This window comes from Triturus cristatus, chromosome 4_1 (genome assembly GCF_964204655.1).
Source record: "Triturus cristatus chromosome 4_1, aTriCri1.1, whole genome shotgun sequence".
Taxonomy (NCBI): domain Eukaryota; kingdom Metazoa; phylum Chordata; class Amphibia; order Caudata; family Salamandridae; genus Triturus; species Triturus cristatus.
In genome coordinates, this window is record NC_140585.1 from 923,244,678 (window position 1) to 923,268,844 (window position 24,167).

The 24,167-nt window shown below is 45.7% G+C and overlaps 1 protein-coding gene across 2 annotated transcripts in view; it reads right to left on the reverse strand.

Annotated features, from left to right (window-relative positions):
* TYMP (thymidine phosphorylase) overlaps positions 1 to 24,167 on the reverse strand; it is a 231,107-nt gene that overhangs the window by 101,185 nt on the left and 105,755 nt on the right. For both annotated transcript variants that reach the window (XM_085653764.1, XM_085653763.1), the window contains one exon: positions 211 to 339. In XM_085653764.1, coding sequence (XP_085509890.1) covers positions 211 to 328 — 118 coding nt within the window. In that variant the 5' untranslated portion in view covers positions 329 to 339. The remainder of the gene's footprint in view (positions 1 to 210; positions 340 to 24,167) is intronic.

Sequence of the window (24,167 nt, forward strand, 5' to 3'; positions counted from 1 at the left end):
AGGTGAATTAACTTTAAAAAAAAAAGTTTTATTCAGATTCAACAAACGGCTTCAAAGAAAATATCAAAGCAAACAACGCTCTTCCCCTGGAAACTCTGAACTAACTGTAACTACACAGTGGTGACGGTCACTGTGTGATATATATGTATACATACACGATAGAATATGAAAATGGACACTTATTAGACCTGCATCAGATATCTAACTCACCTATTTGACAATCTTGCACCTCTCCGTTCCTCAGGGCTTTGACAAAGTAGCGGATCTCCTCTTTCTGAAGTTTTCCTCCATCTCGCTTTTTCTGAATGAGCTCTGGTAAACTGGGCATGTTCTCCTGTGCTGCATTCAAAATATGAAATGACAGATTGTGACTATTATGCACAGAATAATTGTTTACATTTCACAACCCATGTACATCCTCTTTTCCATACGCAATATTTTGTTAAGCAGCTCAATCCCTCATTGGACAGAAGCAAACTTATTGGTAAAATGGGACCTGTGATCAGTTCGTACAACTGCACCTCTTTCTGTTTATGGAACTGTAGGAAGTTTTTTCCAAAACCTGAGTTATTGTGTAGCACTGTGACAGTATGTAACTCCGTGAGCCTGTTACTATTCGTGTTAATGCTCCCAAGCGTCCCTCTAATTACCATCATTCCACCTAGTAGTTACTAGGTGATGGTAAAATATGCGGAACTGAAGGTGGTAATCCGTTACCACAGGTCACTGTCGCTTCTTCTCTTCGGCAGCTTTTGCAGAATCCATTTGCTCTAAAGATTATGGTAATAACTGCCGCCAGTACTGCTGTTACCTCCTCAACCAGAAGTGTGGTTTTTGCAAGCAAGTTCATAAACAGGGCGGTAGCAGATTTCATTTGGTGAGAGGTCTGGGAAGTAAGAGTGTAGATCTGTCGGATATTATGTATATTAGAATTTTACAGGCGTAAAATTATCTCCAGCTGACACATAGGTGCGCACGGAACCTAGGAAGATTCATAGGGGAACACGACAGGGCTGCCCACTCTCCCCGATTCTGTTTGCGCTAGCGGTCTAAATATCCGTCAGTATACTCAGGACCGAAGGTCAGGATGAAGGCATACAACTGCGGGACAGGGAACATGTTGTATCACTATGTGGATGTTAAGCTGCTATACCTGAGGAAGGCCAGCACAGAGATACGGCGAGCAGAGGCGATCTTAACAGAGTTGAGTGAGGGGTGTGAAATGGTGAAATGGGCGGAAACCTGTGCACTCCCTGTAAGGCCCTCCCTACAGGATGCTCCACAATCATACAGCAATTGGGGATCAGGTATTAACTCAGAGTTGGGGTCTTCGTCAGGACAGGGCTGGGAAGAGCACTTGTAGGGGAAAAGCACGGTCATTGTGCATTCCCAGGTGGGCTATTGAGTAGCTCTGTGTAAACAAGGTTGCTGTCGGGGTCAATAATCTCTTGCAGCAGGGAACCAATCCAAACAATATCTCTCTGAAGGCCGCCTTGCTCAAGAGTCAAGTCTCTTGAGCCAGACGACCTTCAGAGAGATATTGTCCTGACGAAGACCCCAACGTGAGGATTAATTCACCCTCAAATCTAGGGGTCGAAACCTAGACAACCAACAACCCAACCACAAGCTCAAAGGATTGACTGTTATGAATAACATGTACATTTGAGCTATGTTCACATTCAGGTACAATTGACCTATGTTAGGCTGGAAAGGTTTAACTTCATGTATTAATGATGTGTATATGTCACTATAGCTTTACCCTGTCCTTCACTCACAGACTCACCACCATCTACCCTACCCTTTCTTATTCTTCTTCTTCCTTCACACCAATAGCACTGTAAATATTGATCGCACTACTATCCATTGAAGCAACTGTGTTGCCATTCAATAATGCTTTGACTTCATATTGCATTTGATGCCTTTCAACTTTAGAATTAAAATCTGATTTGAGCATCATGCATAAGCAAGAGTGGTGAATGCTTCTCCATTATTTCCTTTGTATAAGAAAGTTGCTACCACGACCGCCACTCTATTGTACTGTAATACTAACCCAGGTCTGGTAGTTTTACGTGGGTTACCCCGTTAAAACTCAACATTATATGAGGAATAGGCAAAAATCGTCAGGGGATCCAAAGATCCAAGTTTTCAGTGCCTTCCTGAACTGAGTCTCAGTTTTTAACATTCTCAGGTGAGTTGGCAAAAGGTTCCAGGCTTTTGTAACCATGGCTGCTACTGTTTTTGATGCACAGTCCTGTGGAGCAACCACAATAGATAAAGTGCAAGTCCGCCGTTACTCAGGCGATAAGCCTAGTTGCATCCTGATCCCTCCCACTGCCACTAGGAATCTCCTTACACAGAAAACAGTCTACTCATGTCAGAGCTTAAGATTCGAAAAGCAGTTGGAAAAAGATGGAACCCCTGACTCTGATAGTAGAGTTTCAGCCATTTTGCCTCCGCTGCAAAATACAGTGAGCAGCAAAACAAGATATGTTCCATGGTCTCTACCCTGCCAAGACAAATACAGCAGGTTGGCTTGTCGCTCACCTCGAGGATCATCATGTTCCAGCTATGTGTGTAACTGTTCTCTGCTAGCATGCCAACCCTGAATTTGATTAAAAAAGCATCTTCGCCCACTGAGGAACAACATCATCAAGATAGGATTCAAACTGAGGAGAGGATTTTACAGACGAAAAACCCAGTCAGGCTATCACATTTCTATGTGCACTCACTTTTATGTAGCCCAAAATGCTTTCTTCACAAGACCCTTTTTTGCGGAGTTGATGACAGGGGGATTGGTCCAGAGGACTTCAAAACCCAGCTTGCGGAGCCATTTTTTAATGTGAACTAGCCAAGGAACAATTGTGTCCTTATCCAAAAGGATAAGTAACGAAGTCCTTGCCTATACGACTCGAGCTCATGGCATGACCATAGCCTAACCCAGTCTACTATAGGTCTCAGAGCGGCTAGGTCACCAATCCGCTTTAGAGCCATGGATTGGGGAAGGAATAATAGGGTCCTTATAAAATAATTTTCTCTAACAGAGTATCCATAGGACCTGTACCCCAAACCGAAGCCCCATATAGTGCAGCTGACTGGACCGCAACCTTATAGACCTCCACCACTGGAGAGACTGCTCTATGGGTGGAATCCCTGTTCATCCTTCCAATGGCAGCTGATTTGTGTAATAGAATAGCCCTAGATTTCTCAATATAGAATGCCCATGTTATGGAACTGCTGAACCTTATACCAGGGTAATTGAAGTCTTTAACTTCCTCAAGTACCTCAGACCCCAGTGTTAGGGTCCTCCAAAAGGTCCTATGCTGCCTTAGAGTCATACATTTTTTTTGGCAATAATCTCGGGCCATCCATTCTGGATCCCGACAGGTGTTCCCGAGATATGGAGGGTGTAGTCGACAAACAGCAGGCCAGGAATGGGTACAACACCAAGTTTAGCAGCATCATTGATACAGTTGTGGAGGTAATTAAACGTGTTGTTGATGTAGAAGGAAAACAGCATTGGTGCCAGTAGGCAAATCTGATGCCCCTCCTCCGTGTGACACTAATCCTCTCCGTTAGTGCCATGTCCCTACCCCAATACACTTGGGCAAAATTGTTCTCAGTTAACATTTCCAAGATCCCTACCAGGGTTAGAGGAGCCCTCATTTACCAGAGAGTGTCCCAGAGACTATCTCTACGGACCAGATCAAATGCTGCTCTCAGATCAATGAAGGCAACTTAAATATGGTCCTTTAAAATCTTGGTATACTTTTAAAGTATCAATGACAATCTAAATATTTGATCCACAGTAGAACCCGGCCTGGAATGGTGAGAGGACATTAAAAGTTGGTGGCCCACGCCTGTAGTTGTGCCAAGACCTGTCGGCAAAACAGCTTCTGTAAGATGTCAATAAGGCTGATAGGCATATCATTACGTGCGTCAGATCTGCCACCCTTTTTAAAAATTGGAACAATCACTGCACCTCTCCTTGAATCAGGGGGAGGCACACCTGACATGATATTGATATAAGGGGTCCAGATCTCGATCTCAGAATGATACAGGTCTCCAGGAATAAGGTCTAACCCTGGTGCTTTCCCCACTGTTAGAGTCAAAATCGCTTCCTCGGTGTCCTCTAGGGAAAAAGTAATAGTAACAAGCATCAATGAATTTGCAATTTGCGTTATTCTGCGGGTGCAAGGCAGGGTTAGAAGGCATGTAGAGTATAGATGCAAGCTGCCATGACCCATCATGGCCAGGATTGCAATGACGAAGATAGTCATATTGCCCCGGGACCCCTATTACTTTGCCAACCTGCGTGTCTAGATCCCATAGAGCTGGTTCAACTCACTGAACAAGCCGCTCCACAAGTAGATATGGAGAAGGGACCCAATAGGTTGTCCCAGAGGATGTTGCAAAGACCATTCGGAGATGGAGGTCCAGGAGTACCGAATTGTGAATCTGATGACTATTCAGCACAGCTCCAGTGGTTGGCCTGATGGGCGGATGGTGCAGACATGGCGAAATATGGGGGAGTTTGGGGAGACCCGTAGTCAGGGAGCTCTCCCGGATATGCTCTGGGGAGAAAAGGTACTTCCTAGAAGGAAACTGAAATTGCTGTCCATAACCCTCCTATACTGGAGAAATATACTAAAATGAGTCTGCGGCCAAACCTTGTACATGCCTGAGATATCGCTGATAGGGGTTCCACTACCACAGGGAGATACTTCACGGTGAGGTAACTAGAGGAGTGGATTGCTGTGGACCTGGTGGTGTTGGAGAACTGTTATGCAGAGGGTACCTTCTGGGCCTTGGGGAACCTGATCGCTGATGCCCAATTTCCAGGCACACAATTCCTGACTTCTGGGGCCTTAGTGCAAGCAACGCATCAGCTATTGGGGGGACCGGACCCGGAGCCTCCATTGCTGGGGCGAGGTCAGAAAGATTTGGAGACATGTAGTGTGTTTCCACTGACCATAATGGACAGGAAGGTATTTCTGAAAATGATTTCCTTCCAACGAATCCTATATGTTTTGCAAAACTACCCACATAAAATCCCTATTCAAGTCTGTATTCACAGGAGATTGGAGCCTACAGTTTCTTATAACATCCCAAGGGTCTTATATAACAAATATAGACAACCACACTTTGAAACCAGTCTAGGGATTGCAGGCATCAGACTGTATTACTGGGCAGCCCAATTGATTCCAATTAATCACTGGGTCTTCGAAGACGGAAACGACTCTACGAACAGATTCAAAATCAGTTTACATGATACATTTGCTCTACGGGATACCCTTGCCACAAACGTAGTAACCCAGATCCCACTGTCATACAGGCTCCACATAGTGAAATTGATCAAATGGGAGAGAAAGCCCAACAACAAAACCCCAACGTGGCATGGGACATGGACAGCCTACGAGACGTATCTGAAGTGATTCAAAGCTTGGGACGCAATTGATATTACTAATTTGGGAGATGTCTGGGAGGGCAAACACATAAAATGCTTTGATCAAGTAACACTGGAAGGAGGGAGGAGCCTAGCGCCGGACCAAGATGGCCGCGTGAGCTTTGAGCTCCCGAGACCCACGCGCCCTCCGTCGACTATCCTGTCTTCAATCCTGTATTATATGCACGGCATCTTGCAGATGACTCGGTATGGAGGCGATTGACGCCGCTCGAGTTCGGATCGCCCACCGGGAACCGGAGTTGTGCACGGCGGAAGATTGAGGCCTGTCTCCGAGGGATGCTAGGGGCTGGCGTTGGCAGGATGCCCGACCTCTAATTGAACAACAGCGGCCAGGCGAGGTGTGAACTGTCGGACGGAAGATCCCGTCCTTTCACTTTCGCTTTCTCGCCCTTTGTCTGCCTTGGCCTGGGAGTGCTTTCGGCTCCTTTATTATCCTCTGAACGCTCTGCGCCCTACCCAGGCGGGCTATTCCAGATCTGACCTCTCCTGCTCCCTCTACCTGAGAGAGGGCCGTCTTTTGGCACCGGACTGCTTGGAGCCAGACATGTCGGGTAAAGCAGAGGTGGATCGTCTGAAACCCAAGGCTACCAGGCGGGGAGCTTATACTCAAGCTAATAACATGGACCGGTATGCCCAGCAGAAGGGGTCGCCCGGTGGATCGAGCCAGTCGCTGGATGGACAGAAGACTGCCTCACCCCCGGCCTCGGAGCTCTCGTTGCAGGACGTCATGGGCGCGCTCGAAGGGATGCAGGCCTCGATTGGGAGACAGTTTGATGCCCTGGCGCATAAAGTGGATACCATCTTGGTGGACGTTAACCTGATCCGCGCGGACTTGGGCAAAACTAATGAACGGGTAAAAACCCTTGATCTTAAGACCACGGGCCTCGCTGACGATGTCTCGGAACTTCAGACTGAGGTTCGTAAGCTGCGGGCCGAGAGTGACCTCTCCGCCCGTCGGCTCGAGGACTTCGAGAGCTGGGCCAGACGCAACAACGTGCGCATTATCGGGGTCCCGGAGTCCTCGGACGAGGTTTCTGTGGACCTTCTCGTGGAGGACTTGGTGCTTAATCATCTGAAGCCTAAGGGCCTTGGGAAGTTCTTCGCAGTTGAGCGAGCCCACAGAGTGCCAGGCGGGAGGCCCAGGGTGGGAGCGCCACCGAGACCGATTGTCGCCAGGCTCTTTCACTTCCGAGATCGGGACGCTATCCTGCAAGCATCTCGGGTGACGGGCCCGGTCCCTTTTCAGAACGCGTCGGTGAGTTTCTATCCTGACTTCACCCAGCTGGTGCAAAAGCAAAGGCTGAGCTTCCTGGGGGTGAAGAGACGGCTTCGGGAGAGGGACCTGAAGTATGCCATGCTTTTCCCTGCCAGATTACGGGTGGTGTATGAAGACCGAACTTTCTTCTTTGAGTCGCCTGCAATGGCCGGTGAATGGCTGGACGCTTTGCCCCGACGACGGACTGGTGAGGATGCCGTCACAGACGGGGACAGTGGCCGGGATGGGCAGGGTTGATGCCTTTGGAGCCGGACTGACTTGATTTGGTTCCGGATGATGACTTGAACTGATTGCAGTACAATGCGGAGGGTTGCGGGAGGACGATGGGAGCTCTTTCCTCCCTCAGGGTACTTTTTGTAGATTTGGGTATTGGTAGGGCGACAGGCACACTGCAAGTTGGGGGGGCTTTGTAAGCTGCAGCAGGGGTGCAGGGTGGGGGGGATAGTTGGGATTTTGGGTTTGTGGTTGGGGGGTTTGTTTTTGCAAGGCGCAGTACTCATTGTCAGGATTTTTCCATGGTGGCTCTTCGGGTGGGGGGTGGGTCTCTTGTGGTGTGGGGATGGGGGGTAGGGGTTTAAACGTTCTTAGCTGGAATGTTAATGGTTTGGGGAATCGCATGAAGCGGGGGATAGTCCTGCAGTTCCTGAAACGGTCTTTGCCGGATGTCGTCCTACTGCAGGAGACACACCTTATAGGTAATACTTGCCATGCTCTTAATAGGAAAGGTTACAAATTCATAGCTCACTCGGGATTCTCCTCTGGATCCAGGGGTGTGGGCATCCTAGTTAGAGCTTCACTACCGTTTGAGGTGAACTCCACCATTGTTGATGATAGGGGGAGGTTTGTGGCGGTGGCGGGGAGGTGGGAAGGAAGAACTTTGGTTTTGGTTTCGGTCTATGTCCCTCCTGCCCTGCAGGCCTCCACGTTCACGGATCTGGGTAGGGCCTTGTTGGACCTCCCGGAGGGTATGTTAGTGGTGGGGGGCGATTTCAATGCTGTCGGCTCTGGGCTGCTGGATAGGTACCCGCCCAGGGATACCGGGGGGGCTCAGAAGTGGCTTCCAGACTTTCTAGACACACTCGGCCTGGTAGATTGCTGGAGGCTCCGGCACCCCACACAGAGCCAATACACCTTCCACTCCGGGGCTCATGGTAGCCTCTCTAGGATAGATTACCTGCTGACCCTGGCTGCGCATGCCTCATTGGTATCTGAGGCCAGGCATATGGCGCGGGGCATATCGGATCATTCGCCAGTGTGGGTCCGGCTGGATGTCGGGCGCGAGGGAGGGGGCAGGGTTGCTCCTATTAACCCCTGGTACTTTCGGGACCCCAAGATGCGCAGTGCGCTGTTGAAGACAGTTGATCACTTTTTTAAGGACAACCAGGGGTCTGTTGACTCGGCCGTGTCGTTGTGGGAAGCATTTAAGACTGTGCTGAGGGGAGAGGCCCTCTCCCTGGTAGTGGCGGCCAAGCGGCGGAGAGATGGCGAGGTTCTATAGGTTGAGGAGGAGATCGCGGCTTTAGAGGTGGCCCTGGAGGAGGAGGTTACAGAGGCCTCCCTGCATGAGCTGAGCCTGAAGCAAGCCGAATATAAGGACCTGGTGACTAATGCCGCCAAGACCCTCAGCAGGGAACAGCAGGGCCGCTTGTATGATGTTGGGGATAAGGCCGGGAAGCTCCTAGCTTGGCTGGACAAAAAAGAACGGGTTAATAGAGTAGTGCCGGAACTGACGAGAGAGGGGGGAGAGGTAGTTGTTGACCCCGAGGGGATAGTACAGTGTTTTTCGGATTATTTCAGTATGGTTTATGCCTCAGTTTCGGATAGGCCGACCGAGGACTCGATTGACCTCCTGCGGGACATTGATCTGCCCTGCCTGTCTGACGTAGATAGGGACGACCTCGATGGAGACATAACGGTCGATGAGGTGGCGGGTGCCATCCGTGCGCTGAACTCGGGTAAGGCCTCAGGCCCTAATGGTTTGCCGATTGACTTGTATAAGCTGTTCCCGGATAGGGTTGCCCCTCACCTGCGCGCCATGTTTGTGGAGGCGCGGGGGGGAGGGTCCCTTCCGTTGGACCAGAGACTGGTGACGATTGTTGTAATACACAAGGAGGGTAAACCCCGAGATAAGTGTTCCTCCTATCGGCCAATATCACTCCTTAATGCTGAGCCGAAAATTCTGGCTAAAATTCTGGCAGGCCGCTTGGTCAGGGTGCTCGGAGACTTGATCCATCCGGATCAATCCGGCTTTATCCCGCACCGTAACACTGCGTTGAACCTTCGGCGCCTCCATGGAGTGATTGCCAGGGCGGGCACGATTCGAGAACCAGCTATTGTGGCATCTCTCGATGCCACGATGGCTTTTGATACGGTGGAATGGGCATATCTGTGGGCAGTGCTTGCCAAGTTCGGTTTTGGCCCTGGTTTTTTGAGCTGGGTGAGGTTGCTGTATGAGGGTCCCCTCGCGAGTGTTGTGGTAAACGGGCGGGCGTCGACTCCGTTCCAGCTTGGGAGGGGAACTCGGCAGGGATGCCTAGTTCCCCTCGCCTTTGTTGTTCGCCCTTGCCCTCGAGCCGCTGGCGGCGTGGATACGCTGGCATCCGGATATACATGGACTTAGGTGGTCGCCCGAGCACGAGGACCGTATATCGCTCTATGCCGATGACATCCTGTTATATCTCGCCTCGCCCAAGAACTCGCTTATAGTGGTTTGTGACGTTCTGACGTCCTTTGGCAGGAACTCGGGTCTCGTCATCAATTGGAGTAAATCGTATTTGTATGTTCTGAGCGGCGAGGTTCCACCTGTCCCGCGAACGTGTTCGATTCAGATTGCCCAGCAGGGCTTTGTGTACCTGGGGATCTTTATCTCCACTGACTCCACCCTGCGGTATGAGAGAAACCTGCTCCCCCCACTGGCGCGCTTGCAGCGGGATGTTGCGGGCTGGCGGAAGCTGCCGCTCTCCCTCGTTGGGCGTGCCGCTCTGTTTAAAATGATGTCTCTCCCCCGGTTCCTCTATGCCTTGCAGAATACCCTTGATTGGGTACCGACCAGTTACTTTCGGGAGGTTGAAAGCCTCTAACGATCATTGTTGTGGGATGGTAGGCCGCGCATAGCGATTGCTAAGTTGACGCTTCCGTGGTACGACGGGGGTATTGCGCTTCCGGACATTCGACGCTATTATTGGGCCACCCAGTTGAGCGCGATTAATCATGGTTTCTATGGTCCGGCTCTAAGCCCCGGTTATGCCATGGACCGATGGTTGCTGCGCGGCGGTAATTATCATAGAGCGCTGTACTCTCGGGCGCTGGACTCGTCCCTCACGGGGCCCACGGGGGTGGCGGTGCATGTGTGGAGGTTGGCTACTGACTCGTTGGGCTGGAAGGATAGGCTCACCCTAGCTACCCCGTTGTTTGAATCTGACAAATTGGGGAGGCTCTGGCATACGAAAGGTTTTGATAAATGGGACTTGATTGGAATCTCCAGGGTTGGAGATTTGCTGAATAAGGGGAGGGTGAAGTCCTTTGAAGAGCTGCAGCAGGAGTATGAGTTGGGGAAATCCGAGTTCTTCCGCTATGTTCAAGTGCGTCATGCCCTGCGATCAGTTCTCGTAGACGGAGAGAAGGTGCCTGAGTCCTCTCCATTGGAGGATCGGATCCTCGACGGCCATATGCCGGAGAGTATGTTTCTCTCATATATAAGAAACTGATAAACGTTCGGGCGGACCTGCTGTTGGGGCTGAGGGACCAGTGGACTAGGGACGGGCTCGAACTGGATGACGAGGATTGGCAGTCTGCGGTCTCCTCTCCTAAGGAGGTCGCGATCCCATCACGACTGAGGCTGGTGCAGCTCAAAATACTCCACAGAACCTATGTCACGGGGCCTTGGCTGGTTCGTATGGGATTCTCGGAGGAGGGTTTCTGTAGGAGGGGATGCGGTATGGTGGGTACCTTTATGCATATCATTTGGGAATGTGGCGTTATCAGGGAATTCTGGAGGAGAGTCCATACGGTGATGGGGGAGGTGACGGGCATTGCTATGCAGCCGGAGGCACGGTGCTGTCTCCTGAATGTTTGGGGGCCTACCGATCACGATGTGGGACAGACCCAGTGGATGACCCTGGGTAATATGGTGGCTAAGCGAGACATCGCGCGCCTGTGGGGCTCAGCGGGTCCCCCCACATTGACTGCGTGGAAAGAAAACATGGACTGGAGTATGCTGAGGGAAAAGACAGTATATTGTGCTAGAGGGCGCCCCCGGAAGTGGCATGCCATTTGGGGGAGGTGGAACCAGTATAGGGGTGGCATATGTCTTGCCCCTGATTTGGATCCCCCCGATGAACAGCTCTCTCCTTAACATTCTTTCCAGCATTTGTATATGTTTCTGATTGATAATTGACTTTTTGGGCCTCTGCTTTTCCCCCCTTTTTCCTCTTAACACAGAGTTGTGACTGTTAGACGACGGGGGTCTGCTCTCCCCTGAGGGGCAATCACCAGTGGTATTCAGTGTCATTCGCCTTGCTGGGGTTTTGTGTGAGTTTGTGTTTATTTAAAATAGAACCTTTTTTGCTTCTCCTCTATGCACTGTGGACGTTTCCTTGTTTGCTTTCTCAAAGCTGCCGAACCTCCGGTATGTCGGCTAAATAGCTGTGTCCATGTTTTCCAGAATAAAGGTTTTTCAAAAAAAAAAAAAAAAAAAGTAACACTGGAAGTCTCCCTTCACAAAACCCAGTTGTTTTGATAATTGCAGTTAAGGCACAGCCTAAAGGGACACACCACTAATTTAACAATTGTTCCCAAATTCCACCCACTAGAGTCAAAGTGGCAATGGAACATTGGGTCAAAAAGCGAATCTGCGTGCTGATGCCCAAAGCCTGCGGCCGGCGCTATTCAATGCAGACACACAGAATCCCTAGCTAGTTGTGAATCCACCGTATTCCTCTGTAAACGTTCTATCAGACTCTGCCTGCTCCTTCATCACACTCTTGCCAGTCCCTGCTTTCTGACGATGTGAAGGTTTTTCCATCTTTCTCTTCTACTTTCTTTCCCCTTTGTTTGCTCTCAGTAAGCGTCTGATGAGAGAAAATAAGTGTTAGTCCTCAAAAATGAGTGTTAGTGGACCCCACAAGCTCAAATTAAGCACTGTGTATAGGTAATTATTACTCAACATGTCCTACCCTCTAACAGATCTGCAAGCCTAGTGGGAAAGGGAAGTAGGGGAACTCGAAGACGAGGGTTGGATAGAGGTTTCCCGGCTATATAACTGCACCTTCATCACATACAGTTCACAGAGCCTATTACCACCCGGGAAGGCTCTCTTGAACCATCGCTGCTTAAGATGCAAAACTGTGATAGTGGCATATAATCCCATCACCCCATACTGGTCAAGAATACAAAACACAACACCACTGAAGACACCAGTACACTAATACAAGGGGTATGATGGTGGCAAAATGAAAGATGACATACTACTGGCGAGCAGACATGGTGCGCCTACGCAGAATGGGTAAGAGGCATGGTGTATTCAAGTCTATAAGACTAGAGGCTGCCCAAAATGCATGAGAACAGACTATTACCCTGCTGAATCTGTACCAATATGTATACCCAATCATTTTTATCACAGCCAATTATGCTGTTACTATCAATACCAACAATGGGTTGTAAGAAGAGGGGCACTGTCTAATTGCTGTAATGAAAAACAATTAAAACAAGTATTTAAAAAAACACTGTCTCGTGATATTTTATGCGAGTAAAGGGAGTCCATACAAGGAGACACACAAGCATTTGCAAGGGAATAAAAGTTCAGCCCTCAGAAGCAATGAAACGCCCAGAAAGAGCTTGGTTTGAATGCACAAAAGCAATACATTCCTCTCCAATTGCCTCCCTACTGACATGCAGGAAAAAAATGAAACAAAGAACAGCCATTCCTATTCTTGTCATTTTAGGTCACCTTCATGCTAGCTGTGCGTATTGCTTCTCATTTTACATTCATAACAGGGAGATTGAGGTAGGCAATTAATTTTGATAATTATTTCACAAAAAAGAGAGATTGAAAGATGCCCACGTTCTCTCCGTCAAACCTGATTCTCAAATCGATAAATGTGAGGCCCTAAATCCAGTCAATCTTTCAGTTGAGGCCTAACAAATATCCTACAGGAATATTTTAGATATTGGAGAAGACACCTCACCCACCAAATGGTGGCATCCTTCATCATCGGTGCCTCCCCCATTCGGGTTGGAAGATACCACCCGAATAGGCTCAACCCAAATGGAGAGCTCGCAATAAGATATTCTTTTGGAGATACGCAGGCTTCTAGTTCTACAAGCATTGGCAAAGCCAATAGAATTTGCCTTTGTAACATTTAGCTTTGTTATTGTTTTATATTCACTTTTTATTGCAGTCCATGCTGTTATCTAACCAGATTATTAAATTTAGATGAAGGTCATTTTAATGTTTGTAAAAAAATCTTTGTCAGGATGTGACAAATGTTGAAATAATTACCAAGGGAACCAAGCTCCTTAATGTAGTACATGATTTTTATATGATATTGAACTAAAGCAGTGATACTCAAAGTGCAGCCTGGGGGCCGAAAGTGGCCCGCCTGACCTTTACATGTGGCCCCCTGTTCAGCAGCAGCACTGGGCTGCTGTTTACTCAACTCAGCACTCACATTAAAAGGAAGTTAAGTAAACAGGCAAGCATTTAATCAATGATTAATTGATATTAAAGAAAGTAAATAACTGCAGTTTTCTGCACCGCTTAGCTTTAGGAACACCATTTTTAAAGAGATCTTACAGCAAAAGTGTAAAAATGTGATAAAGTCTCTTCAAAATTCAAAAAAGTGTATTTCAGTAACATGCAGAACTGTTTGACCTTAGTACATCAGATGATATCAGCACATTGAGAAGTATTTTTTTTTTAAGGATAGTTTTTAAAGATTATGTCAGTGATGTGAAGATTGCAAAGCATTAGATGTAACATGTTGGTAATGTACTAATAAGCATGAAAATAAAATACTATCTCCTAACCCTAATATGAAACGATACTGACAAAAGTATACTATCTCCAGTCGTGCATTCATGCGTGAAGTTAGATGTAATGCTCATAAACATTTGTATTTCTCCAAATCACCTAATAGCCTTAATGTTTTTACAAACGTAGACCAGATGACACCTAACCATTTGGAAAAGGAAGTGCACCAACAATAGTACCTAGCACACACCTTGTAAGGTTAAAGTATGTGTTGTGCACATCAAAGAGAAAATGCCGAAAGTAAATGTCAGGTTCTAAGAGGCTGGCTGGCTCTTTACAGCTCCCAGATCTTGTCATAAGCTTTACAGTTTCAGAAATCTCCACAGTAAATGGGCGGTAAACACTGTGAACTGCCCAAAACCTGCATATGTAGAGTGACGCCGAGAGTATCTGCAAACAGGCTTGACAGACTGGCCCAGATCTTGCACAGTGGGTCTAAACATCGTAAGGATTTTGGGGGCCCTGGGCCAAACATATTAAGGGGGCCCCTGATCAGAAAAGCTTTGAATTTATGATCCAATTTCAGCTCTTTCATGCCCTGTTTGGCCATCACTGACAGTGCACAGACACACTCGTCCAAATTCTAATTGCGTTTACATCTAATATTCAGGGATAATGACATGATTTCATTTTTTTAAAACAGCAACAGTTTACTAATATTACTGCAAATAATCTCTGTGACACCCTCCCATTTCTCATATGTGAAGTTATGTTTCAATCTAAATGAAACATTTTTATGGATGTACCATGAAACATAAACACATCATTTCTCTACAAAATGTCTTTAAAAATAAACTAAACAAAAACGGTACTGAAAACACCCTGGGGCAGATTTACAAGGAACTGACGCATCTGCATAGATGTGTCAGTTTCCTTGCGTCAGCGCCAAATGTCCTTGCAACACTATGGATGTGCTGTATTTACAATACAGTGCTCCATGACGCAAGGATTAACAGATGTGTCAGAAATTCTGACGCATCTGTTGGCGCAAAAGTGACGCATTGCTGAAGTTGCTCATGAAAGTGACGCAACTCCAGCAGTGTGCCACAATAGATGAGTGAGTTCCATTCAAAAAGCCCTGTGTCATTCCTTATGCCTGGTCTGAGGAGGCGTAGGGATTTTGACGCAGTGAAGGCGCAGAATGACGCAGTGAAATGTTGTAGATTTCACTGCATCGGTTCTACAGGGCTTTTTGCGTGGGAACGCCCACCCTGCATATATTATACCTGACGCAGGTATAACGTGATGCAGAGCTTTTCAACATGACGCAACTCCCTAGATGCGTCACGTTGTAAATGGGCCGCAACATTTTCGCAGCGACTGCATCACAAAGTGATGCAACGGCGGTGCAAAAGTCACATAAGGGGCTTGTAAATTTGCCCCCATGTTTAAAAATTATTAACGGTTATCAAGGCAAAACTATCTTTAGAACAGAGCTGGCTCCAAAGGGGTCCCTAGGGAGGCTGGGGCCCTGGGCCAGAGCCCTCTTTGCTCATGCCTTAAAACGTCTCTGGCCAGGTGCGGGTGAAAATACTGATTTGTGCGGGTTGGCAATTCCTATGCTAATTATAAAATAACTTTGTGCAATCTTTTGGTTATTGGCCTAGGAATTAGTGCTGGTAACAGCCTCAGTCTTTGCTTCTTCGAGTAATAAGGCTGTGCTGGCCATCAGCTCGCAGCCGCACTGTGCAACTGAAGCCTGATCTGAGTACTCTGGGTCTAGGCCAGCGGGTAAATGGGTCCACTCACTGTGCGGGTCATACGCTTGATCTTTTGTTCACTAATGTATTGGACCTGATGGTGGAAATTCCTGTACCACTAATATGGACGGATCACCAGCTTTTAAAGTTTGACATTCCTTCCGCACCAAAAAAGAAATTCCATCTGGGTAATGAGTCTACTCTTCGTAGACCCTGGCATAAAGTCACTGCCCCATTATTTAAAGATAACTTTAGTTCTTATCCCCTGAATTACGACTCGAGTGTTGACTACGACGTACTGCAATTAAACAATGCTATTGGAACCACTATAGACTTAATTGCCCCGCTTCAGAACATTAGGCCCAAGACTAGAAACTCTCCTTGGTTCACTGATTCACTTAAGGCCACTAAACGTCTGTGCCGTATTGCAGAAAAATTGTGGAGGAAAACCAGAAATCTCGCTAATCACGACAACTATAAAAAGATGCATAATGGTTATATGCTTGACATCAAACTAGCCAAGAAATCATATCTGGTTGATAGAATAAATAGGGCAGAGAATTCCTCTAAGGAGCTATACCATATTTTCAAAGAATTTACAACAACTACTAACGCATCTGCAGCACCCGTCTCCCAAATATGGACGGACTCCCTCTCTGATTTTTTCGAGGCCAAAATCATGAAAATCCATAGCACTTTTCCGTCGGCCCCTGCACTCATAGAGAAAGACCTGGTAGTACTCTCACAGTCTCCTCTGATCTCAGATGATTATCTACGGAATTTTAAGGAATGTGACCTTAAGTCAGTCACCGAGGCCATCGCAAAAATTAAATCTGGCTCCCCGGATGACCCTTTCCCTCCTAAAATATTCCCTTCGCTGACCCCCACAGTCCTAACTAGACTAGTTGAAATGTTCAATAAGTCCTTGGCAAAAGCCGATTTTCCAATGTGTTGGAAAAAAGCCAGAATCAGGCATATTCTAAGAAAGACTTCAGCGGATCCAGATATATTCTCGAATTGTCGGCCAATCTCCCTGCTACCATATTTTGGAAAAATATTGGAGTCTCTAGTAAATAGGCAGCTTGTAAGTCATCTTGAGAGCCATGAACTTTTAGATCCCTCTCAATCCGGGTTCCGTGCGGCACACAGCACAGAGACAGCACTGATTGAGGTCACGGACAATATTAGATTAGCCCTGGATAAGCAGCAGTCAGCCATTCTTGTTCTGCTTGATTTGTCGGCGGCCTTCGACACCATCTCCCATCATATACTTGAACGTCGACTTTGGGAGATGGGGGTCAGGGGGTCAGCCCTAAACTGGTTCAGCTGCTATCTGAGAGATCGCAAAACCGTGGTCCAGATGGGCAACATCACGTCCAGTGAACGAACAGTAAAGATGGGTGTTCCTCAGGGCTCTATATTGAGCCCCACCCTTTTTAATCTCTATATGACTCCACTGGCCGCGGTGATCAGACAATTTGGCTTTGATGTCATATCTTACGCTGATGATACTCAGATTTTAATCACCTTGGGCCCTGACCCAGAGGAAACCAGACAGCGTTTTAAACATTGTCTGATCCAAGTGGATGAATGGATGTCATCAAATCATCTCCAGTTAAATGGAACCAAAACTGAGATCATGCTGTTCGGCAAAGCTGCTGACCATTGGTCGCATGACTGGTGGCCGTCCAAGCTTGGGCCTTGCCCCGCATATAAGAACGTGGTCCGAAACCTGGGCTTTCACATTGACAATAATTTGTCTATGAGTGGCCACGTAAAGCATGTGATCAGCACTTGCTATGGTGTTATGCGGAGCCTGCGTAAAGTGCTTAAGTGGCTTCCTTTAGAGGCCCGTAGACCCCTAATACAAGGCCTTATCATGAACAGAGTAGACTATGGCAATTCACTTCTGCATGCCATTAATTCAGATCTGTTAGCTAAACTCCAAGTCCTTCAAAATACGGCCGCCAGGCTTGTCTTGGATTGCCCATATAGGACCTCGGCCCGCCTCTGCTTAAACTCCCTTCACTGGCTCCCAATAAGGAAACGAACCCTGTTTAAAATACTATGCTTGACTCATAAGCAAATGTATGGTAACAGCCCCAAGTATTGGCTGCCAAAACTCCGCTGGTACCATCCCTATCGAGCCTTGCGATCCAGTGATGCTGCCCTGCTCATCCCCCGCAGGATTCGCACTGCTAGGCAGGGAGGCCGTGCCTTCTCCTATCTGGCCCCCTCTTCATGGAATAAAATGCCTTATCATCTCCGTAACTTGCCTGATCACGGTGGCTTCCGTAAAAAGTTAAAGACCTGGCTTTTCGGCAATTAATCTGTGGTCCTCTTTTCTTTTCGGAGTTTTCTGCAAGCGCCATGAGACTCTCTGAGTGATATGTGCGCGATATAAATATCTCTGACTTGACTTGACTTGACTTTAAAAGAGCAGCTTTGTCACACATTCCCGCAGACAACTCTCTTGTTCACCTGCTTTTTGGGGGATCTTCATGAATAATCACTCTTTAATCGTGATATTCAGTTCAGAGAGAGCAGCAGATAACGCATGCCGCTATAACCCTGTTTAAAATCCTCAAGTTTGTCATTGTAGTGAGCCACACGGCCATAATTTGTTGCAGACAACTCCCTGAGCCGGGCGCGGACCAAGGAGTATAAATAAAGGTGACGTCTGGGGCACATGACTGGCGGCACATAGAAGCAAAGGAGTGGTTGTGTCCTTATTGCCCGCGCCAGCGTGTGTTAGGCCTCATTACCCTTTGTTGCGGGGGCGTAACACAGGCTCCTGCATCCCCTGCAGCGCGGGGGGCCCCCAGCTGCAGGGGCCCCCTCAGCACAGTACTCAGGTCTGAGTGCTCCAGATAAAATAAGGAGCGGTGGCCCCCATCAGCTATTGGGGGGACCGGACCCGGAGCCTCCACTGCTGGGGCGAGGTCAGAAAGATTTGGAGACATGTAGTGTGTTTCCACTGACCATAATGGGCAGGAAGGCATTTCTGAAAATGATTTCCTTCCAACTAATCCTATATGTTTTGCAAAACTACCCACATGAAATCCCTATTCAAGTCTGTATTCACAGGAGATTGGAGCCTACAGTTTCTTACAACATCCCAAGGGTCTTAAATAACAAATGTAGAAAACCAGATCCCACTGTCTTACAGGCTCCACATAATGAAATCGATCAAATGTTAGAGAAAGCTCCCCAACAAAACCCCACCATGGCATGGGACATGGACGGCCCACGAGACGTACCTGTAGGGATTCAAAGCTTGGGACGCCATTGAAATTACTAAATTGGGAGATGTCTGGAAGGGCAAACACACAAAATCCTTCGATCAAGTAACACTGGAAGTGGGGCGTGGCTTGGCGCCCAGAGGACATGGCGGCAGTTCTGTGAGGCTCCGGACTCAGGGAGAAGGTGACGCGCACGAAGATCGTCCAGCGCGAAGCAAAGAAGCGGCACTGGTATGTGAGGTGCCTCTGAGCTGGTCGCGCGTGCCTATATCCTTAACAAGCAGTTTTTGAGGAAGGAAGTTCAAAGGCAGGTTCGCGATGCCGCGGCTGCCATTTTGATTTCGGAATGCGCGGCGGCAACGCTCATTTCGTCTCACCTCAGGAGAGCATTTTTTAATTCTGACAGCATTCCATTATCTTCAATTCAAGACCTTCTCATCAAATTTCCTTGAAGGTTATTTGTAGTTTGGCAACAACTTTGCTTTTCTTTGTAACTCTTTCACTTCTGAACTGCTGTGATTAAGAGCGGCATTTTAGCTGTTACATGGAATTTATTGTGAAGGAATATTGAGGAGATAGGAGCAAACCTAGCTATAAATACATTTTGCTTTCCATTTTTGATATCTCAAGTCAGTCCTTCAGCTTTCTAATACTGCCAGCATGAGCATTGCAACTGGAATGCTTCTATATTTTGTAAAAGGTGCATCCGAATCCTAAATGTAGTTTAACTTGCTCATAGTGGTAGATGAGGTGTTTGTGATTTGCAAGGTCACCAGGTCTTCTGTGGATTGAAGCATAACTTGTAGCTTCTTCTCATTAAGAGCCTCATAAGCCTAGCTCTTTCGCTGTTCTGCTTTGAATTATTACGAGACTTTTAGCTTATTGACTCAATAATTGATGAGCAGAACGAGGGACTCTTCTTTTCCTACATCTAAAGCAAAACACGTTTTTATTAAAAATTCGAAGCTGTTCTCAGAGGTCTCAAAATTGGAAGATTCTAGTTCTCATGAGCCGGAGGGTGGCAACAGCATAATGGATCATTCGCGGTCTGCTCTAGGAAAGTCAAATGTAAAGCGCCTAAAACACGATCCTCCTTCTCCACCTAAGCCAGATTCCCCAGTATCCATGGATCTGTTGTTGCAGGAAATAAGAGCTCTCAGACCCTTTATGGAGGAAACCAACTCCAAACTGCAATTACTTTCTGACAGTTGGTCACAACTTGACACCAGAATCTCAGCAGTGGAGCATAAGGTTTCAGCCTTGGATGAAACTTCCAAAACAGTTTCTTTTTTGCAGTCGCAAATTTCAACTCTTCATAAACAGGTTGAGGACTTCGAAAATCGCAACAGAAGAAACAACATATGCATTTAAGGTTTGATTGAAGGAGCCGAAGGATCAGATCCTATCACCTTTTTCAAATCTTTTCTCCCCAAAATCTTACACATGTCAGAGGACACCATCCTGAATATCCAGCATGCGCATAGACTGGGTAGAGTTTCTAGCAATTCATCTTCTTCGCAAAGACCCAGGGGTATTATCCTCTATTTCTTAGAAATACACAGATCTACTGAAGGTTTTGGCGGTTGCTAAAGCCATCCAGCGGATTTCATGGTCTGGGTCTACATTATTTTTTGTGCAGGATTATTCTAGAGCTACAGCAGCTACGCGCAAAGCTTTCCTCGACATGAGATCCGATCTTCGTACCATGGGAGCAAGATATGGTCTCTTTCACCCTTGCATATTCAAAGTTACCTTTAACAACAGAACGTCTTCTTACGATGATCCTGTCCGACTGCAAAGCTTCATCAACTCAAACAAGCTGAGTCAAATGGACTCTTCAAGACCTTCCTCATCACATGTCACTTGACTGTTTTACATTCTTACATACTTGTTTTCACCTCAATTTGTTTGCAGGTTCTTCAGTGATTGAATGGCTACTGTACTTTTAAAGTTACATATAGCCTTTGTAATTATGATTATTGTTACTTAACTATTATGTTTTTGGGATTCGTTGTACTATTCTTATATTAATGTTTTATTCCTCACAAATTCATTTTCCCTTCATCCTTCGCCTACTTAGTGTCGTTCATAGTAAAGCACGTCCCTTCCTTGGCCGATCCGGTCCTTACTCGAAGCTCCGCTCATCCATGTGGTTCCACCTACCCTCATTTTCATGTTCCCTTATTGTAAGTATGTTTCTAGTTTTGTCTTATGTTTTTGGTTATGTTTCACAGTTTTCCCTTTATTTCTATTACAGTGACCTTTGTATCTTTGATTATCTTCTTGTTTATCTTTTACAAATGTATTATGCATCTTGTCTTTTGTTCAGTATTTTGCAACATATCCCTCCACTCCTTGTTTCACTTAACTGCTTTTTTGTGAATATTGTCTCCTATGATTCTTGTTTTTGCCTGAACATTCTTTGTATTTAGTTTGTTCTAGCTATGATTTTCGTTTTAACCCCTGTTCTCAGTCTTGTTTTTTGCGTTCGCATTTTCTCTCATGATGATATCTCTATATTTTCAACTCTTTCCTATCTTTCTATATTCATAAATGTAGTTATCGCTATAATCACAAACAGTTTCCACTCTGTTCTTTTGCCATCTAATCTCCTCACTGATTTTTTTTCATGTGATTATTTTCTTTTTTCACTTCTATATCAACTTATCTACTCTCTATGGGGCATATCAACAACAACCGGCGATAATTATCGCTCAGCGCTCTTAGCGTGAGGATAATTATCACCGGCTAGCGTGAATTTTTATCGCTGAGATAGCGTGCTATTAGCAACGCTTATCTCAATAGCGATAAAAATCTACACGCTAACAGGCTAACGTGAGATTATCGCTGGAAACCCAGCGATAATCACACGTTACCTTGTTGATAGGGACAGGCAAACTTAGCCATGATATCCTCCTTCCATAGGATATCATGGCTAAGTCTGAAAATTAGCAGATGTAAAAAAGCAGCGTTAACCGCGGTTAGCGCTGCTTTTTTTGTCTCTAACAGGGTTAGCGACATTCTTGATAATAGGAGAAATGTCGCTTAGCGACATTTCTCCTATTATTTTACTCTGGAACGCCCCCTTTGCATCTCATTAGAGATGCAAGGGGAAGCGTAGAGTAAAAGGGTGCTAACATGCAAATTTGCGTGTTAGCACCCTGTTGTTGATAGGGTGCTAGTTTTATCTCTGCTTTTTTTGCTTTTAAAGCCAAAAAAGCAGAGATAAAGCCCTTGTTGATATGCCCCATTATTTCCCTACGTTTTGCTCTCTTCTTACTTTTCTCTCTCTTTAACATCTCTCATAATGCTAACCGATATTTTTGCTCTGAATTAGATTTAGGCGTTTTAAGTTTGGGTGTTTTCATTTTTGATTTTGGTACTCTTTTTGGTTTCTGCTTATTCATTCTCTATGTTTCTCAATGTCCTGAATCTATTTTACTCTGTCTTTTCTTTTCTATTTATTTCATTACTATACATTCTTCTTTGCATTGGATTGGGCTTTTGCACTGTACGCTTGGATCATTTGTTGTATTTTTTATTTTACTGAAACAGATTGTTATTTTTTGCTGTTTTTATCATTCCACTTTATTATCTCATGTCACTTAAATTAGTTTCATGGAACATTAGGGGTCTAAATTCTCCTATTAAGAGACAGAGAGTCTTACTCCACTAGGCTAAGTTAAATGCTGACATTGTCTTCCTGCAGGAAACCCACCTTACAGATATTGAATCTCTAAAATTGAAAAGAGGCTGGGTGGGTGAGGCTTATTTTTCTCCGGGAGATCGTAAATCCTCACCAGTCACTTTGTTATCGCAAGAATCAGATGTTGAGAGGAGATGGCTCATTGTTAAACTTTCACTAAAGGGTGTTATAATTTCTCTTCTTAATGTTTATGCACCCACTGGTGGAGATGTTTCCTTTTGGCCTGCCTTGGAAAAACATATTTCTCAATGTGTCGATGATAATTTTATTTTGGCTGGAGATTGTAACCAGGTGTTTGACCCCTTTTTAGATAGAAATTCAAAAGTATCCTTTGTACCCAACAAATCACATAAATCTTTTACCCATACTATACATCAACATAAATTGCTTGACGCTTGGCGCCTTTGCAACCCGATTACCAGAGAATATTCCTTCTATTCCTCAACCCACCATACACAATCAAGAATTGACTATGTTTTTGTATCTCATAACATTTCACAATCCCTTACACATGCAGACATCGGTCCTATTCTTTTATCGGACCATGCACCGGTTTCCATTGGCTTTGATGTACTCCCCAAGAATAATGCTCCCAGAAGATGGCGTTTCAATAATGCACTCCTCTTAGACTCCAGATTTACTAAAGCCTTCGCTTCATTCTCCACAGACTATTTTGAAAGGAATAGCACGGACTCCCTCTCTCCTGCAATCATTTGGGATGCCTTTAAGGCATCAGCAAGAGGCTTTATTTTACATTTCGTAGCAAAGAAACGAAAAGCTTCACGTAAGATAACCAGAGACCTTCTTCAAGATATTAAGGCTTTGGAACATTCATATTACACATCACATTCGGAAGAATGTTTAAAGGCCCTTATTAATGCTAAGCTGGAGTTTAACAAAAAATCAACAGAAGATGCTTCACTTTATCTATTAAAATCCAGCGTAAAATTTTATGGAGGTTAAAACAAGGCAGGAAAGATTTTGGCCAATTACTTAAAGACTTGCCAAACAAACTAAACATTGAATCTGTCTTTGATGAGCATTCAGTTGTAAAATTTAAAGATGCTGACATTTTAAATGAATTCTCTCTCTTTTACAAATCTTTATACTCTTCAGAAACCCAACCTACAGAGCATCTACTATCGCAATTCTTCTCCAATATCCATAAGTCTCAACAGACCCCCTTGGATCTTTCCCCCTTAGAGTTGGACCTTTCCCAGCATGAACTCTTAAAAGCCCTTCAGATTCTCAAAAAAGACAAAGCTCCTGGTCCGGATGGCTTTACCGTTGAATTTTACACCCATATTTCTACGCTTTTAATTCCCAAATTACATTCACTCATAAATTACTTTTGTACCTCAAAAACGTCTTCTGGATCATTTTCTGAAGCTTACATCTGTCTTATCCTTAAAGAAGGTAAGGATCCTAAATATTGTAAAAACTATAGACCTATTTCGCTGGTTAATATTTATTATAACATTTTCTCTAAAGCCTTAGCTATACGTCTTGACTCTTACCTTCCACAGTTATTAGGTAAAGAACAATCTGGATTTGTCAAAGGACGAGTTATTACAGACAACACACAGCTCTTTTTTTATATCCATTCCAAATCCTCGCACCTTAACCATCCTCTGGCGGCAATTGCACTAGATGCCGAAAAAGCTTTTGCTAGAGTGGAGTAGAAATATTTATTTTATACCCTTGAATGGTTTGGATTTGGCCCTAATTTTATGAATTTACTGTCCCTTC